Source organism: Cervus canadensis, chromosome 10 (assembly GCF_019320065.1).
Source record: "Cervus canadensis isolate Bull #8, Minnesota chromosome 10, ASM1932006v1, whole genome shotgun sequence".
NCBI classification, from domain to species: Eukaryota; Metazoa; Chordata; class Mammalia; order Artiodactyla; family Cervidae; genus Cervus; species Cervus canadensis.
This window is the reverse complement of record NC_057395.1, coordinates 34,311,853-34,332,690: the sequence shown is the minus strand read 5'-3', so window position 1 is coordinate 34,332,690 and position 20,838 is coordinate 34,311,853. Positions and strand designations below refer to the sequence as shown.

Here is a 20,838-nt window from a genome sequence, read left to right as displayed (position 1 = left end):
TACACGTGTGATCAGAGTGCAACATAGTAGGTCATAACCTTGATGCATAAACAACAAGGACAGCACAGAGAAGTATACTCAACCAACTATACTCCAATATAAAATAGCAAGTTTAAAAAATATAAAGTGAGTGCCTCTGGGCATCAAGAATTCATAAATAAGATGAAGAATAAGAGAGAGGGGCTCACACTGGGTGTAAGTGTTATGACACATTTAAGGAGGCTTCCCTGGGCACTGAGCAGTGTGGGGTCAACCAGAGGGGTGCCCCTATCTCTCAGGCTCCAGGAGTGAGTCAACAGAAAACAATATGAAGGACAGATTTGAGTGACTGGTGGGGCTGGTTTGGGGGCTTGAGTAGAAGATTGTAAAAACATAAAAAGGTGTGATCTCCATTCTCTACCAAGAAATGACATTTTCATGAGCCAAGGTGCAGCCCTGAGCAGTAAACTGTGAATATGTGATGAAAGAAGAGACTAAAGATACTGATGATGATGATTCAATATTTATCACATCAATAGTATTCTCCAGGCACTGTGCTTCATGAACTGTAAGCATCTCATATTGACCCCACAATTTAATGAGGTAGTGTCTATTTTCAGCCCTATTTTACAGAAAGAAAAATTGCTCAAAGAAGTGATAAGGTAATTAAGTAGCATTTTTTGGATTTGAATCAACATTTCAGTTTAGAGCCTGAAGTCTTCATGACAACACAAGAGTCCCAACCTCATTGGTCCAGTCCACCCTCCAGATTGGCATCATGATGATCTGACCCATCCCCTGCTCCAGGTTTGAAGAGGAAAGCAAACTGTCAAAGTGCAGTATCCTGAGATATGCATCTTACAGAGAGAGGCGCAGTCTCATCACAAAAGACTGGGTTCTTGAAGAGGTGGGGGAGGGTTGGCTGTGACTATAACCTATGAGCATATTTCCATAACACCTCAGTCAGCACACAGCAGTGGAATCACCTTCCCAGGCCCTGAATTCAGCCTCACGATGACATGACACCAATTCTCCTTTCCCTAAAGAGGGCTCTGTCAGTGAGTGATGGATGTTCAAATAAGAATTCTGTATAACTTGCTCTTTGGCTTTTCCCTCCAGGAGCATTTCTAGTTCAGTGACTAAAATACAAATCAATCACCGAGAAGAAATACAGTGGAATCCTAAATTTAGGCCTAGTAAACAGAAATACTCTAACGCTATTGAGAAATCTGGTTTCAAGGAAAACACCATTTACCCCAAAGCTCAGTGAGTAACACATAACTTAGATGACTGAAAGGGATGACCATGGTCAGCCATCCCAAATTTAGACTCTGTCCATATTTAGAAGGTAAGGAGTTGTCATAATATTTTTATCGTTACCACTCAGTTTGGAGGAAAAGAGAATTTCTAGCAATTTTAAGATTGTTTGAGGCTGGAGGACCAGTTTAGGCTACTGGGTTGCTGATGGGGATTAACAAAGAGCCAGTCATTTGCAGCCACATTAGTGAACCTAGAGATGGATGTCATGGGTGTCATGCTGAATGAAGTCAAAGAGAGGAGAAATATAGGACATCCCTTATATGCAGAATCCAAAAAAGAAATTATACAACTGAACTTACTTACAAAAGAGAAACAGACAAAGAGACTTAGAGAAAGAACTTATGGTTACCAGCGGGGAAGGATGGGAGGAAGGGATAATTAGGGAGCCTGGGATGGACACGTACACACTGCTATATTTAAAATGGATAGCCAGCAAGGTCCTACTGTATAACACAGGGAACTCTGCTCAATATTACATGGCAGCCTGCATGGGAGGGGAGTTTTGGGGAGAATGGATACATGTATAGGTATGGCTGAGTCCCTCTACTATCCACTTGAAACTATCACAATATTGTTAATTCAGCTATACTCCAAAAGTTTACGAAAACAAACAAGACCCCCCCAAAGAACCAGTTATAAGGTAGCATGGGAGGAGGGGTGGCCAGCCTAGAGAGGTGCCCCCAAGAACCACTATGGCTTATTCTCAGGATGACCCTTGCAGATGACCTCTAATGGCCAGGTCTCTGCTTACAACCATAGCACGCTGGCATTGGGTTGCAAAATACTGAAAAATGCCTCTTCAAATCCTTCCAACAGCTGACTCCTTTTAGACCTTCTGCACCGCCCCACTGAACAGTCAAATTAAACCCACTCTATATGAGCAGATGCAAACTATTACTCACAGGATGAATAAACAACAAAGTCCTATTGTATAGCATGGGAAACTGTATTCAATATCCTGGGATAAACCATAGTGGAAACGCTTATGAAAGAGACTGTGTGTTATATATATATGTATAACTGAATCATTTTGCTTTACAGTGGAAATTAACACTTCAATAAAATTAAAAAAGAAATTAAACCCACTCTTAACTTGAAGCTTACAGGGTGAGTAGCTCACACCAACATGCTTAATTTGGCCAAGCCCCAAACCAGCTCTAAACCTGAACTTGGAACAAAATCATCTGTCAGAGCTTTTCTAATTAAATTGGTTGAAGTTAAGGCTTGATGCCAAAATCAGAACGTGCTCATAGAAACCCAAATACGGTTGGTTCCAGGTGCTTCTTTCTGTCACCTCCACATCATGTCGACCTGTACAAAGGGGTTTTGTTCAGCTACACGTCATTCTCCAACAAAAGAATGGCAAAGCTCTACGTGTGGGGTCCGCTTACCTTTCAAGGCAAAGATAAATAAGAGGGCTACCTGCACATCCCTCATCCGGTAACTCCTGAGATGGATCGTCTGCTCACTAGCAAGTGGATAAGGGCTTGGGGTTTCAACCTGGGAACTCAGGTCTCGCGTGAGGTTTGCAGGGTGTTAATCATCTTAAACGGGCTACAGAGTCTTGCGCCTGCTCTTCTTCGACAACGCCAGGTGCACCTGATATGAATGAAGCCAGTGAAGCTTGGGCACGGGCGGGGCGTCTGACCCGCAGTATTAGTACTGCCTGCGAACTGCTCAGAGTCAAGCCCCACTCAGACTTACAGCAGCAGAAACTCTAGGGATGAAGTTCAGCTCTCTACATTGTCATAAATCCTCCATTGGTCCTGACGTCTGCCGAAGTCCGAGAATAACTGCACTATATCATGATGCCTTAATTGAAGCTCTAAAGACAACTGAAGGAGAACCGCCTGCCCCGCCCCCCTCCATTCTGAAATCAAAGAAAGGTGGCTGAAGAAGACTGTGTGTACGCAGGAGAGGTGTATGTGACTGAGTGACACATTTCATTTTGGCAGTAAAATGGGCTTTCCCCCCTTTGTCAAGATATCTCATTAAAAAAAAGTGAAGCATCTATTTATGACTAAAACCAGAGTTATTTTCTAGTTTAATGATTTTGCTAGAGGGCGTCCCCGGTGGCTCAGTTTGCTAGGCTATCAGTAATGCTGCTTGTATATTTCAGTACTATTATTCTCATAAATATACTCTGTTAAATCCATGAGAGTCTACACAGTAATCTCCAACCTCACTCAAGTTTTGTTCTGTTAAGAATTTTTGAACTTCATCTGTTTTTTCCAGTTTTCTTTACCTGGACCAGATTTCCTTTGGTGATTATAGAGAAGAGTGTTGACACAATAGCCTTTAAACTTCCCAGGCTTTGGTGGTCCAGTAGCTAATACACTGTACTCCTAATGCAGGGGGCCTGGGTTCAATCCCTGGTCAGGCTAGATCCCACATATTGCAACTGGTGCACCCAAATAAATAAATGAATAAAAAATAAACTTCCCAAGTTTGCTTATTTATGAGCATTTGAGTCAGTGGGTCATGCTCTTAAGTAAACTATATATATATATACACACACACACACACATATATGTATATATATTTAGTGTTGATATAGAATCTGACATCCAGTAACAAAAGGTAATACAAACCATCACATTAAAACTGGACTTTATTACATTTGTTTGGAATTTAGTTTGCTTATGGTTTGTAATCTCACATACACACAAAAATATATTATTGACATCAAAGAAGTTGAAACAGATTGTATCCCAACAGACATCTGTCCATTTCAAATACTACAAACAAACATCTTTTACTAGGGAAACAATTCTTTTTGAAAGTTTACTAGAATTAATTTACAGCTTACCAATTACTAAAAAAGGTGTGAGTTCCTGCATGGTGTTGGAAACTTAAAAATTCAATTTATACACTACAGAAACAAAATTGCATTATTAAATTAATAAGTTATTAAAGACACACATTTAACCTAAGATAAAAATATTTAATTTATAAATCATTATAGGATATAATAAAAGAAATGAAGTGAGGCCAGGGAAATTGATTTTTGAAGGATTTTGAGACTATAAACTTATATTTTAATATTTTGCTCATATATAGCCAAGAGGAAGAGAGAAAGCCAACCTAGGGTCAGTCCAAAGTTTTGCAGGAGAAGCATCAACCAGGGTCGCTGTGTTTGAACATGAGTCATTTCAGGAAGCTAAAAAAAGAATAAAAAACCAGAATAAGATCCAGATATATTCACTGCTGGGAAAAGTTTGGTGGGAAAACATGAGAGACTCTGTTATTCAGAACTTAATAACCTTTCCAATTCCCCAAACGGTTACAAAATGTTTAATACCCGCTCTCACCAAAATTCTAAAACATCAGATAAATTGAGCCATTTGAATGTAGTGACAAGGATCCTAGCAATGCCAGAAATCTTAAAATGACAGTTATCAACTGAAGCAAATCTAATCCCTGTTTTTATTTTTGGAAAATCCTTAAATGTGAAATAGATAATAGATGAAAGGAATTCTTTTTGATGGTCCTGTTGGGTTTATGAAATTGCTAAATGCACTGGCTATTATAAAGCATATATTTGTTTCTTTTCAAAATGATGACTGAGATCTTCCTGACCTTTGGAACAATAAAGGCATCATCTCCTAAGGCTAGGTTTTATTCTCAGAGAGAGAAAGGCAGCAGTTTTATGTTTGTGAAATGCTGTAATGCCATTTCAAGGGAAACATTCGCTCAACATCTGTGAGTTGTTCCTCAAACTGTTCATCTCAGTTCTTTTGATTCCTCACCCTGAGAGGGTCAGAGTCACTGTATCTCTTTCATGACAATCATTTCCATTGGCGCATAGCCTCAGGTCAACAGAGATCGGACACTGAACTCAACCCTGGCACCACTGACATTTGACACTGGATAATTCTCTGATGTGGGGGTTCTCCTGTGTGTTGTGGGATGTTTAGCAGTGTCCCTCGTTTCTATCCACTAGATGTCAGTTGTCCCTCTGCCCCTAGTCATGACAACCAAGAATGTCTTCAGACCTTGTGAAACGTCCCCTTGGGGGTTCTCTCCTCTGGTTGAGAACTACTGAATTCAAACCTAGCAAAAGAAAGGTCAAACATATAAAATATGCAAGGGCTTTAAATTTATTGTAATGGAAAACAGATTGATGTCTTTCTTCATGCCTGTATGGGAGCATCCTGGATGTTCTGTTTCAGTGTGTTTGAGATGGATATTTCTTTGTTTTAATTGGTAAAATAGATGGAAGGAGGATTAAAATTATTGCAACCTGCTGTCTCACACCCCAGCACAGAGCAGTGGAATAAAAGACAAAGTAGGATCCAAACTGCTATCCTGAATGGATGGATGGATAGCCTTAAATTTGTAATATACATATGTGTCATATTCCTTTTCAGGTTCTTTTCCCTTAAAGTTTACTACAAAATATTAAGTAGGGGCCCATGTACTCTAGGAGAAGGCAATGGCACCCCACTCCAGTACTCTTGCCTGGAAAATCCCGTGGATGGAGGAGCCTGGTGGGCTGCAGTCCATGGGGCCACACAGAGTCAGACACGACTGAAGTGACTTAGCAGCAGCAGTAGCATGTGCTCTAGAGTAGGTCCTGTGTGTACATCTTAATCCCAACCTCCTAATTCATCCTTCACCCACACCCTCCCCCTTTGGTAACTGTTTGTTTTCTATGTCTGTGAGACTAGTCTCTTTATGTTTTGTAAATAAATTCATTTGTATCATTTTCTCTAGATTTCACATATAAGCAACATAGGCTTATACATATAGCAACACAGGCTATTTGTCTTTCTCTGTCTGACTTATTTCACTTATTATGATAGTCTCTAGGTCCATCCGTGTTGCTGCAAATGGCACTCCTTGCTTTTTTAAATTAAAACAATTTGCTCTGTGATAACTTGCCATCCATTCAGGGGTATGTACATTTATAAACCATACTGAAGGCAAATGTTGCAATATCCAGTAACAGATCTTTAATGACACCAATAAGAAGCCATTTTTCAAACAAAGATGGAAATAGACAAAGAAGTGTGAACTTAGGATGGCCCAGGAGTGTGAACCTTAGGTGTACAAGAAGGAAAGACATCATCTTAGTTTCAGAGGGTGTTTCATAAACCATCCTTTGTGTCAAGTCCTCCCTCATATAAAATTACTACATGGCACATGATATTAGTATTTATCCACTTGCCTTCCTGGTGTGCATTACCATTCTCCATGAGCATTCATTTTAAAGCTTCAACTTGAGTAGGGATACAATTATGCAGATGGAATCAAGTTTAAAACATGTATTTACTATCACTTGCTAAAATGTTCAGAAATCCTAATTAGCAGTTGACCATCATAACTACATCTCAGTTAGTTAATAGAATTTGTAGGGGCTGTTACCTGTAGACCAGTTACAGTCAATATGTGGGCTTCATGCATATCAGGGGTTTTTTTCCTATGCCTGATTGAAATTTTTAAAAAGAACTTCACAATGGTATGTTAAAGAATTGCATCTTAAAGATTATTTTCCAGAAAATTACAACTACTTGACTGTCATGTCTTGACATTCACTGATCAGACTCGGGAAACTTGCCAAGCATGGAGGTTAGAAAGGAAGTTACTTTCTGCTTCAGGATTTCCAAACATCTGGCAAAAATCTGAAGAACATTTCTCCTAGTACTATCTCCAGAAGGCAAGGCTGTTTTGCCATCATTTCTCTTTTTTTCTACTTTCTACTTCAATGTTAACGCATTCTATCCATCATTTCACCCCTCTAGTCTTAGGGTATAAATCAAGATCTGTAAAATTGTTCAATAACAGTTTAACTGCCCCAGAGGAAAAGGGGACTTTTCTCTTTTGAAAGCTAGGGGAAAATGGTAACATTTAAACTCTTTTTGGGTGTTTTTTAAAAAGAAAATCACAGTATGTACTCTCAAAAATGAATTCCTATGGACCTTTATTTTCCTTCAAATTTGCTGACTGAAATGATTAAAAATATGGCTAGATTCAGAGCAAGTGAAATGGTGTAATCAGATGAGGTTTGAGCTTCAGCATTTTATGTTTGTATCTTTTGGAAAGACTTTCTGCAGAACTTGCTGGTATTTTGGTATGTACCCAAGAGATATTACGGTTCTTATGTCATCCATAATCATCCAAAAGAGTGCCAAGTACTGTCTCAAAAGCAAGCTTAGCTAGGTTTTCTTACCAAACCATGTGGACATGGGAAGTGCAGAAAGGCCACTCAAATTATGATCAAAGCTTCCATGTCAGGGTGAGCATCTCTTTAAAGTTTTAAAATTTGAAATTTTCATTGTTTGTCTGTTTCTATAGGCTTACAAAGTTAGTCTGTTACAGCTTTGTTCCAGTGCATACTGTCTGCCTTATAAATAGAATCAGTAACAGGCTAGCTTTTATGACAAAGGCAGTGTACTATCTATGTATTCTACTACATATTTTTTATCACATGCAGTGACTAATTGGACTTTTTAGTGTTGGCATTTTTTATTTTTTTCTAGCTAATTAGAAATGTATTGGGCCAGAACAGAGGTGAATTTCAGATAGCAAGCTGGGCTTTGCAGATGTTTGCATATCTTCTACAATAATGAGATGACTTGGCTTCTTCTCCTGGTTCTGACGTCACGTCTACGTGCCTTTCTTTGGACAAGTCATCATCCTTCCTGAGCCAGTGTTTCCTCATAACTGAAAGGCGTTCATCATTTCACCTCTTGCAGGGTTTTGAGGAGTAAATAGAGGAGGAAAGATATAAGTAAAGGTGTGATTTTTCAAAGGATGTAAATCAAAGTAGATGTTACATAAGACCTTCCTCCAGAGCATCCTGAAAGACCTTGAGGAAAAACAAGCTGCGAGAAGGTACCGCTGAATGGATGGCAAGTTATCACAGAGCCAATTATTTTAATTTTTTAAAAGAAAGGAATGCCATTTGCAGCAACATGGATGGACTTAGAAATTATCATATGAAGTGAAGTAATCCAGAGAAACAATCTAAAATAAATGGTGTAAATGAACTTATTTACAAAACAGAAATAGACTCAGACATAGAAAACAAATGTATGGTTACTAAAGGGGAAAGGAAGCAGGGAGATAAATGAGGAGTTTGGGATCGACGTATACATACTACACATATAAAATATATAATCAACAAGGACCTACTGAATAGTACATGGAACTCTACTTAATATTTTGTAATAACCTGTAAGGGAAAAGATTCTGAAAAAATAAATATATGTAACATAATTTAAGGCTATCCATCCATCCAGGATAACAGTTTTGGATCCAGCTTTGACTTCTATTTCGCTGCTCTGTGCTGGGGTGTGAGATAGCAGGTTGCAATAATCTTAATCCTCCTTCTATCCAGTTTGCTACTTTAAACAAAGAAATATCCATTTCAAGCACATCCAAACAGAACATCCAGGATGCTCCCACACAGGCGTGAGAAAATACATCAGCCTGTTTTCCACTGCCGTAAATCTAAAGCCCTTGCATGTGTTGTATGTTTGACCTTTCTCTTGCTAGGTACAAGAATCCAGTAGTTCTCAACCAGAGGAGAGAACTCCCAAGGGGACATTTGACAAGGTCTGAAGACATTCTTGGTTGTCATGACTAGGGGCAGAGGGACAACTGACATCTAGTGGATAGAAACCAGGGACACTGCTAAACATCCTACAGTACACAGAAGAAGCCCCACAACAGAGAATTATCCAGCCCCAAATGTCAGTGGTGCCAGGGTTGAGTTGGATGTCCCATTCATGTCGACTTGAGCCTGTGCTTCAATAAAAATGCCTGTCGTGAAAGAGATATAGTGACTCTGACCTTCTCAGGGTGAGGGATTTGAAACAATGTGAGACAACTTATGAAGATGAAAATACAACTTATCAAAACTAGTGGTATTCAGTGAACACAGTAAATAGAGGGTAATTGACAGGATTGAATGCATATATTGGGGGAAAATATCTAAAGACAATAATCTAAGCTCCCAATTTAGGAAACTAGAAGAAAACTAGCAAATTAAATCCCAAATAAGGAAAAAAAAAGAAATAATAAAAACTAGAGCAGAAATCAGTGAAATTGAAAATAGGAAATCAATAGACAAAAATCAACAAAACCAAAAGTTGATTTTATGAAAAGAACGATAAACTAGACAAGTCTCTTCCAGGCTAACTAAGAAATAAAGACAGAAGACACAAATTACTAATATCAGAATTGAAAGCAGGGACATCACTAAAAAATCCATGGATAATAAAGGAATATTATGAATAACTTTATGCCCACAAACTTGATAACCTAGATGAAATGTACAAATTCCTTGAAAGATACAATCTGCCAAAACTAACACAAGAAAAAAACAGACCACCCGAACAGGTTATTTCTTTTATTAAAGAAATGGAATCAATAATTAATAATTTTCCAGAGCACCAGACCCAGATGTGTTCACTGGTGAATTCTATCAAACAGTTAATGAAGAAATAATGTCAGTTTTCTACAGTCTCTTTCCAAAGAAAGAAGCTGAGTAAATAATTTCTAATTCATTCTAAGAGATCAGCATTGTCTTAATATAAAAAACCAGACATATATGACAAGAAAACTATAGGTTGATATTTCTCATGAACAGAGATATAAAGATCCTCAAGAAAATATTAACAAATCAAATCTAACAATGTATAACAAAAATTATATGCCACAAAAAAGTGGGTTTTATCCTAGGCAGCCAAGGCTGGTTTAACATTCAAAAAAATCAATTAATATAATCTACATTCCAATATCTGTCTAGTTAAAGCTATGGTTTTTCCAGTAGTCATGTATGGATGGGAGAGTTGGACCATAAAGAAAGCTGAGCACTGAAGAATTGATGCTTTTGAACTGTGGTATTGGAGAAGACTCTTGAGAGTCCCTTGGACTTCAAGGAGATCCAACCAGTCTATCCTAAAGGAAATCAGTCCTGAATATTCATTGGAAGGACTGATGCTGAAACTGAAACTCCAATTGTTCAGTCACTTGATGCGAAGAACTGCCTCATTTGAAAAGAACCTGATGCTGGGAAAGATTGAAGGTGGGAGGAGAAGAGGATGAGATGGTTGGATGGCATCACTGACCCGCTGGACATGAATTTGAGTAAGCACTAGGAGTTGGTGATGGACAGGGAGGCCTGTCATGCTGCAGTCCATGGGATTGCAAAGAGTCAGACACAACTGAGCAACTGAACTGAGCTGACATTACAATATCAACAGGTTAAAGAAAAATCACATGATCATATCTATAGATGCATAAAAAGCATTGACAAAATTCAACACCTATTCATGATAAAATAAAAACTCCCAGCAAATTAGGAATAGAGAGGCGCTTCCTCAAATTCATAATTAGCATCTTAAAAAGCCTGCAGCTAACATCATACTCAGTGGTGAGAAACTGAAAGCTTTCCTGCTAAAATCATACACAAAACAAGGATATGCCCTTCCACCTCTGTTTTTCAACATCATATTGGAAGTCCTAGCAAATGCAGTAGGAGAAGAAAAGGAAATAAAAGTTACACAGATTGGGGATAAAAAGAGATAAAACTCTGTTTATTTGTACTTGACATGACTGTCTATTCAGTAACGCCAAAACAATAAAGCTCCCAGAACTAATAAATGCTTATATCAAGGTTGCAGAATATAAGTTTAATATACAAAAGTCAATTGCTTTTCTATTTACTAGGAATGAACAGGTGGGTTTTGAATTAAAAACACCATTTATATTAGAACCCCAAAATGAAACACTTAGATATAACTCTAACACAATATATAAAACATCTATTTGAGGAAAACTATAAAACTCAAAGATGTCAAGGAAAAAGAGTAAATGGAGAGACATTCCATGTTTATGGGTAGGAAAATTCAATATTGTCAAGATGTCAGTTCTCCACAACTTGATCTATAGATTGAATGCAATCCCTATCAAAATAAAACCCAAGCAGCTTATTCTGTGGATATTGACAATTTGATTCTAAAGCTTATATGGAGAGGCAGATGACACAGAATGTCCAACACAACACTAAAGCAAAAGAATAGAGTTGGAGAATTTGATACTACCCAGCTTCAAGACTTACAATAAAGCTATAGTAATTAAGACAGTTTGGTACTGGCAAAAGAAAAGATAAACAGATCAGTGGAACAGAGTAGAGTGCCCAGAAATAGACCCACATAAATACAATCAACTGATCTTTGACAGATGAACAAAAGTAATAAAACAAAGATAGTCTTCCCAATAAATGGTGTTGGAACTATTGGACATGCAGAAGCAAAAAAAAAAACAAGAAAGAATCTATACACAAAATTTTCATAAAAATTAAGATGAATCACGGATTTCAATGAAAAACATGAAATTATAAAACTATACAGGTAAAACCCAGAGGATCTTGGGTATGGTGATGCCTTTTTAGATCCACATCAAAGATATGAAAGAACTGATTGACAAGCTGAACATCATTAAAATTAAAAACTTCTGAGTTCCCTGGTGCCAAACCAGTGAAAGCCCTGGTTAGGATTCCAGGCTTTCACTGCCTTGGCCCAGGTTCAATCCCTGGGTGGGAACTGATATCCTGCAAGCCACAGAGTGTGGCCAAAAAGAAAAAATTAAAACTTCTGGTCTGCAAAAGATAACATCAAAAGAATGAAAAGATAAGCCAGAGACTGGGAGAAAATATTTGCAAAAGACTCACCTAATAAAAGACTGTTTAAAATATACAAAGAACTCTTAGAACTTAATTCAATGAAAAGAAAACAAACAACCCAATATTTTAAATGAGTAAAAGAACTGAAAAGACACCTCCCCAAAGAAGGTAGAAGGTTTATGGATGGCAAATAAGCACATGAAAAGATGTTCAACATCATATGACTTTAGGGAATCTCAGATTATACTGGCAGTGAGATACGTGAGATACCACTACATACCTATTAGAATGGCCAAAATCCAAAACACTGACAACAGCAAATACTGGCAAGGATCTGGAGCAACAGGAACTCTCATTCATTGCTGGTGGGAATGCAAAATGATCCCACCACTTTGGAAAACATTTGGCAGATGTTTTGCAAAACTAAACATACTCTAGAAATTGCACTCCTTGGTATTCACCCCAAAACACTGGAAAATTATGTTAACAGAAAAACTTGCACATGGAAGTTTATAGCAGCTTTACTCATAATTTCCAAAACTTGGAAGTAACCAAGGTGTCCTTTACTAGGTAAATGGATAGGTAAACTGTGGTACATCCAGACAAGTGAATATTATTTAATGCTAAAAATCTGGGCTATCAAGATGTGGGGGAAATGCAAATGCCTATTACTAAGTGAAAGAAGCTAGTCTGAAAAGGCACCATAGTATAATAATTTCAACTATATGACAGTCTGGAAAAGTTAAAACTATGAAAACAATAAAAAGATTAGTGGTTGTCAGGAATCTCTAAGGATGCACACCAAGGATTTTTAGTGCATTAAAACTATTCTGTATGATAACACAGTGAAGGAATATATGTCATTTGTCAGAATCCATAGAATGTACAACAGCAACATGAACCCTCATGTAAATATGGACTTGGGGTGATAATGATTTATCAGTGTAGTTCCATCAGTTGTCACAAACATAACTGTGGTGTGTGATGTTCATAGTAGGGGAAGGTATGTATGTGTCTGGGTCAGATGTCATGTGGGAATTTTCTTTATTTTCTACTCAACTTTGCTAAGAATTTTAAACTGCTCTAAAATAAAGTTTTTTAATTAAAAAAATGCATTTCCTAGGATTTCTAAAAATCTAAATCCAACATCCATTTTAATTAAAAACACTATATTTCAAGCACTCCATATGGATATATATGTGACATATGGATATAGCCATATATAGTGACATATGGATAGAGCCACCATTGTAGAAAATGCAGACAAAAAAATTTTTTTATTATCTATGCCTGGTGTAAATGAAACACTCATACCTTGGCCTATAGGCTTATTGGGAGAAAAATCATAATGATTATGGATCTTTTGGTATTCATTATGAATCTAATGATATTTCTTCTGTTCTACCTAAACATTCCTGTTTTCTACAAGTGGAAAGAGAAAAAAAAGGGGGGATAAGGAAAAAATGAAGCATATTTTGAGGTGCTGGAAAAGCCTTTGACTGTGTGGACCACAACAAACTCCGGAAAATTCTTAAAGAGATGGGAATACCAGACCACCTGACCTGCCTCTTGAGAAATCTGTATGCAGGTCAGGAAGCAACGGTTAGAACTGGACATGGAACAACAGACTGGTTCCAAATCGGGAAAGGAGTACGTCAAGGCTGTATATTGTCACCCTCCTTATTTAACTTATATGCAGAGTACATCATGAGAAACGCTGGGCTATGAAGCACAAGCTGGAATCAAGATTGCCGGGAGAAATGTCAATAATCTCAGATAAGCAGATGACAGCACCCTTATAGCAGAAAGCAAAGAAGAACTAAAAAGCCTCCTGATAAAAGTGAAAGAAGAGTGAAAAAGTTGGCTTAAAACTCAACATTCAGAAAACTAAGATCATGGCATCTGGTTCCATCACTTCATGGCAAATAGATGGGGAAACAGTGGAAACAGTGAGAGACTTCATTTTGGGGGGCTCCAAAATCACTACAGATGGTGACTGCAGCCAGGAAATTAAAAGACGCTTGCTCCTTGGAAGAAAAGTTATGACCAACCTAGAAAGCATATTAAAAAGCAGAGACATTACTCTGCCAACAAAGGTCCATCTAGTCAAAGCTATGGTTTTTCCAGTAGTCATGTATGGATGTGAGAGTTGGACTATAAAAAAAGCTGAGCACTGAAGAATTGATGCTTTTGAACTGTTGGTGTTGGAGACTCTTGAGAGTCCTTGGACTTCAAGGAGACCCAACAAGTCCATTCTAAAGGAAATCAGTCTTGAATATTCATTGGAAGGACTGATGTTGAAGCTGAAACTCCAATACTTTGGCCACTTGATGTGAAGACCCGACACATTTGAAAAGACCCTGATGCAGGAAAGATTGAAGGCAGGAGGAGAAGGGGATGACAGAGGATAAGATGGCTAGATGGTATCACTGACTCAATGGACATGAGCTTGAGTAAACTCTGGGAGTTGGCAATGGACAGGGAGGCCTGGCATGCTGCATGGGGTCGCAAAGAGTCAGACACGACTGAACTGAACTGATTTTGAGTTACTGAATTGTTCGGTGGCTAAGGACAAAGTAGATAGTGCCAAATCAAATTGTTTCATTTATATTCAGGACAGGAAGATTTTTTTCCAAGTATTTTCCATATTCTTATAACACTGAAACACCTAGATTTTCTTTTTCTTTTTCCAAATGATCATCACTGCTATGAAAAGCCACTGGAGTATAGAAATGTTTCTATGTTCTATGTCATATGCTGTCAAACACATGAGAAAAAAGTTAACTTTAGAATATTCACTCATCCACATATTTACAACAATGTTAATTTTTCAGTTAGTTTTTCTCTTGACTTTTAAAGGGTCAGTTGATGATTATTCATCAATAACCTGTTGTCTAAGAAATAATTAACAGGGAGGAGCCAAGATGGCAGAGGAGTAGGATGGGGAGACCACTTTCTCTCCTACAAATTCATCAAAAGAATATCTGAACGCAGAGCAAACTTCACAAAACAACTTCTGATCGCTAGCTGAGGTCATCAGGCACCCAGAAAAGCAGCCCATTGTCTTCGAAAGGAGGTAGGACAAAATATAAAAGATAAAAAGTGAGACAAAAGAGCTAAGGACAGAGATCCGTCCTGGGAAGCGAGTCTTTAGAGGACGTTTCCAGACACCGGGAAACCCTCGCACTGGCCGGCCTGGGGTAAGTGTTTGAATCTAGGAGGGCAACCTGACTGGGAGGGAAACAATAAATAAAACCCACAGATTACTGCCTAAAAGCAACTCTCAGCAGAAAAGTGCCCCAGACACCGGCATCCGCCACCAGCAAGTGGGGGCGGCACGGAGAGGAGCGGGTGGCATTGTTTGGGGCAGGGTCCGGGCCTGAGTGCCCTGAGGACAATCGGAGGGAGCTTTTGTGAATTGCCAACTTGAATTGTGGGAGAGCAGGGAAGAGAGAGAAAATTGACCGGCCTGAGCGCTGCCGGCCATTCGCGGAACGGGGGGACCGAGAGAGTCCGGAGAGGGGCTCGCAGACTGCGGACTGGCCCGGACCCACCGGAGGCGGGAGCAGGTCGCGCGAGACACAGCGCGCAGGCACCCGACCGACGCGGGCGGGGACTGGGGCTGGGGACGCAGAGGGCAGAAGGCGCACGCACCTGACTGGCGCCGGCGGAAACCGAGATTGGGACCGTGGAAGGGAGTGGGTGCGCCGCACCCGGAGAGAGTGCGCCTGTCAAGCTCCTGGCTGCCTGGACCGCTCTGACGGGGAAGGCACAAGAGCGGACGCAGCCTTTTGTTCCGCGCTTTTGTGGAACACCCAAGGGCTGGAGCTGCGCGGGCGCGCTCCATATAGAGCAGCCGGGATCCTGAGCAGCGCAGACGAGAAAGCAGCGCCAGCCTCTCCTGGCAGCGCCTGCCCCTCCCCGCAGCGTCAGCCCCTCCCAGCAGCGCGACAGAACTAGCTACCTGAATAAGAGTCCACCTCCGCCCGCCTGTGTCAGGGCGGAAATGAGGCTCTGAAGAAACCGGCAAACAGAAGCCAAATAAACAAAGGGAACCGCTTCAGGAGAGAGCGGTGCAACAGATTAAAATCCCTGTAGAAAACACCGATTAGACCGGAAGAGGCCTGTAGATATCGAGAAGTGTAAGCTGGAACGAGGAGATATCTGAAACTGAGCCGAACCGACACTGACCGCAATAGCTCCAAAGAAATTCCTAGATATATTTTTACTTTTTTTTTTTTTAAATAAGAAAAAAAAATTTTTTTTTAATTTTTTCTTTTTTCTCTTTTATTTTCCTTTAAAATTTCCTATTATTCCCCATCACTCCTTAACTTTCATTTTCATAGATTTTTACGATTTTTTTAATTAAAAAAAATTTTTTTCTTTTTTTCTCCTTTTTCTCTTCTATTTTCTACTTTTCTTTTTCTCTTATTTCTTTTAAAGTCCTCTAGTACTCCTCTACTACTCCTTAATTTTCATTTTCAATACACTATAACCTTACCAAAAAAAAAAAGAGAAGCCCTATTTTTTAAACTGAACTTCATATATATTTTAAAAAAATTTTTTGTGTGTGTTTTGGTTTCTGTTTTTAATATAGTATTTTTAAGAGTCTAATCTCTACTCTAGATTTTTAGTTTTTGTTTTTCAATATATGATATAAATTGTGAACATTTAAGAATCCAATATTCAGTTCCCATTTTTATTCAGGAGTGTGTTGATTTTTCTCTCCCAATCTTGACTCTCTGTTTTCTACCTCAGAACACCTCTATTTCCTCCTTTCCCCTTTTCTTCCCAATCCAATTCTGTGAATCTTGGTGGGTGTCTGGGCTACGGAGAACATTCTGGGAACAGACAACTGCGTAGATCTGTCTCTCTCCTCTTGAGTCCCCCTTTTTCTCCTCCTGCTCAACACTATCTCTCTCCTCCCTCTCCTCTTCTTCATGTAACTCTGTGAACCTCTCTGGGTGTCCCTAACGGGGGAGAATCTTTTCGCCATTAACCTAGAAGTTTTATTATCAGTGCTGTGTAGTTGGAGAAGTCCTGAGACTACAGGAAGAATAAAACTAAAATCCAGAGGCAGGAGACTTAAGCCCAAAACCTGAGAACACCAGAAAACTCCTGACTACATGGAACTTTAAGTAATAAGTGACCATCCAAAAGCCTCCATACCTACACTGAAACCAACCACCACCCAAGAGCCAATAAGTTTTAGAGCAAGACATACCAAGCAAATTCTCCAGCAACGCAGGAACATAGCCCTAAATGTCAACATACAGGCTGCCCAGGATGACACCTAACACACAGACCCATCTCAAAACTCATTACTGGGCACTCCATTGCTCTCCAGAGAGAAGAAATCAAGTTCCACACACCAGAACACCGACGCAAACTTTCCTAACCAGGAAACCTTGACAAGCCAATCGTCTAACCCCACCCACTGGGTAAAACCTCCACAATAAAAAGGAACCACAGACCTCCAGAATACAAAAAGCCCAGTCCAGACACAGCAATCTAAACAAGATGAAAAGGCAAAGAAATACCCAACAGGTAAAGGAACATGAAAAATGCCCACCAAGTCAAACAAAAGAGGAGGAGTTAGGGAATCTACCTGAAAAAGAATTTAGAATAATGATAATAAAAATGATCCAAAATCTTGAAAACAAAATGGAGTTACAGATAAATAGCCTGGAAACAAAGATTGAAAAGATTCAAGAACTGTTTAATAAAGACCTAGAAGAAATAAAAAAAGAGTCAATTAAAAATGAATAATGCAATGAATGAGATCAAAAACACTTTGGAGGGAACCAAGAGTAGAATAACGGAGGCAGAAGATAGGATAAGTGAGGTAGAAGATAAAATGGTGGAAATAAATGAAACAGAGAGGAAAAAAGAAAAAAGAATCAAAAGAAATGAGGACAACCTCAGGGACCTCTGGGACAATGTGAAACGCCCCAACATTCGAATCATAGGAGTCCCAGAAGAAGAAGACAAAAAGAAAGGCCATGAGAAAATACTCGAGGAGATAATAGCTGAAAACTTCCCTAAAATGGGGAAAGAAATAGCCACCAAGTCCAAGAAACCCAGAGAGTCCCAAACAGGATAAAACCCAAGGCGCAAACACCCCAAGACACATTTAATCAATTAACAAAGATCAAACACAAAGAACAAAATATTAAGAAGCCAGCAAGGGAGGAAACAACAAATGACAACACAAGGGATTCCCATAAGGATAACAGCTGATCTATCAATAGAACCCTCCAGGCCAGAAGGGAATGGCAAGACATACTGAAAGTAATGAAAGAGAATAACCTACAACCTAGATTACTGTACCCAGCAAGGATCTCATTCAGATATGAAGGAGAATTCAAAGCTTTACAGACAAGCAAAAGCTGAGAGAATTCAGCACCACCAAACCAGCTCTTCAACAAATGCTAAAGGATCTTCTCTAGACAGGAAATGCAGAAAGGTTGTATAAACGTGAACCCAAAACAACAAAGTAAATGGCAACGGGACCACACCTATCAATAATTACCTTAAATGTAAATGGGTTGAATGCCCCAACCAAAAGACAAAGATTGGCTGAATGGATACAAAAACAAGACCCCTATAGATGCTGTCTACAAGAGACCCACCTCAAAACAAGAGACACATACAGACTAAAATTGAAGGGCTGGGAAAAAATATTTCACACAAACGGAGACCCAAAGAAAGCAGGAGTCGCAATACTCATATCAGATAAAACAGACTTTCAAATAAAGGCTGTGAAAAGAGACAAAGAAGGACACTACATAATGATCAAAGGATCAATCCAAGAAGAAGATATAACAATTATAAATATATATGCACCCAACATAGGAGCACCACAATATGTACGGCAAATGCTAATGAGTATGAAAGAGGAAATTAATAGTAACACAATAATAGTGGGAGACTTTAATACCCCACTCACAACTATGGATAGATCAACTAAACAGAAAATTAACAAGGAACACAAACCTTAAATGACACAATGGACCAGCTAGACCTAATTGATATCTATAGGACATTTCACCCCAAAACAATCAATTTCACCTTTTTCTCAAGTGCACACAGAACCTTCTCCAGAATAGATCACATCCTGGGCCATAAATCTAGCCTTGGTAAATTCAAAAAAATTGAAATCATTCCAGTCATCTTTTCTGACCACAGTGCAGTAAGATTAGATCTCAATTACAGGAAAAAAATTGTTAAAAATTCAAACATATGGAGGCTAAATAACACGCTTCTGAATAACCAACAAATCGTAGAAGAAATCAAAAAATAAATCAAAATATGCATAGAAATGAATGAAAATGAAAACACAACAACCCAAAACCTATGGGATACTGTAAAAGCAGTGCAAAGAAGTCATAGCATTACAGGCTCACATCAGAAAACAAGAAAAACCAAATAAATAACCTAACTCTACACCTAAAGCAAATAGAGAAGGGAAGAAAATGAAGAAACCCCAGATTAGCAGAAGGAAAGAAATTCTTAAAAATTAGGGCAGAAATAATGCAAAAGAAACTAAAGAGACCATAGCAAAAATCAACAAAGCTAAAAGCTGGTTTTTTGAAAAAAATAAACAAAATTGACAAGCCATTAGCAAGACTCATTAAGAAACAGAGAAGAACCAAATTAACAAAATTAGAAATGAAAATGGAGAGATCACAACAGACAACACTGAAATACAAAGGATCATAAGAGACTACTACCAGCAGCTCTATGCCAATAAAATGGACAACTTGGAAGAAATGGACAAATTCTTAGAAAAGTATAACTTTCCAAAACTGAACCAGAAAGAAATAGAAGATCTTAACAGACCCATCACAAGCAAGGAAATCGAAACTGTAATCAGAAATGTTCCAGCAAACAAAAGCCCAGGACCAGATGGCTTCACAGCTGAACTCTACCAAAAATTTAGAGAAGAGCTAACACCTATCTTACTCAAACTCTTCCAGAAAATTGCAGATGAAGGTAAACTTCCAAACTCATTCTATGATGCCACCATCACCTTAATTCCAAAACCAGACAAAGATGCCACAAAAAAAGAAAACTACAGGCCAATATCACTGATGAACATAGATGCAAAAATCCTTAACAAAATTCTAGCAAACAGAATCCAACAACATATCAAAAAAATCATACACCATGACCAAGTGGGCTTTATCCCAGGAATGCAAGGATTCTTTAATATCCGCAAATCAATCAATGTAATACACCACATTAACAAATTGAAAGATAAAAACCATATGATTATCTCAATAGAGGCAGAGAAAGCCTTTGACAAAATTCAACACTCATTTATGATTAAAACTCTCCAAAAAGCAGGAATAGAAGGAACTTACCTCAACATAATAAAAGCTATATATGACAAACCCACAGCAAGCATCACCCTCAATGGTGAAAAATTGAAAGCATTTCCCCTGAAATCAGGAACAAGACAAGGGTGCCCACTCTCACCACTACTATTCAACATAGTGTTGGAAGTTTTGGCCACAGCAATCAGAGCAGAAAAAGAAGTAAAAGGAATCAGATAGGAAAAGAAGAAGTGAAACTCCGCTGTGCAGATGACATGATCCTCGTACAAGAAAACCCTTAAAGGACATCTTCCAGAAAAATTACTAGAGCTAATCAATGAATATAGTAAAGTGTGCAGGATATTAAAATTAACACACAGAAAATGCCCTTGCATTCCCTAATATACAACAATGAAAAAACAGAAAGAGAAATAAGGAAAACAAATACCATTTCACCATTCAAACAAAAAGAATAAAAGTACTTAGGAATATATTCTACCTAAAGAAACAAAAGACTATACATAGAAAACTATAAAACACTGACAAAAATCAAAGAGGACACAAACAGATGGAGAAACATACCGTGTT

The 20,838-nt window shown here is 38.6% G+C and overlaps 1 protein-coding gene across 3 annotated transcripts in view; it reads right to left on the bottom strand.

Moving 5' to 3' along the window:
• Positions 1-3,892: 3,892 nt before the first annotated feature.
• Positions 3,893-20,838, bottom strand: part of SLC39A12 (solute carrier family 39 member 12) — a 95,565-nt gene continuing 78,619 nt past the window's right edge. For all 3 annotated transcript variants that reach the window (XM_043480361.1, XM_043480359.1, XM_043480360.1), the window contains one exon: positions 3,893-4,459. In XM_043480361.1, coding sequence (XP_043336296.1) covers positions 4,331-4,459 — 129 coding nt within the window. In that variant the 3' untranslated portion in view covers positions 3,893-4,330. The remainder of the gene's footprint in view (positions 4,460-20,838) is intronic.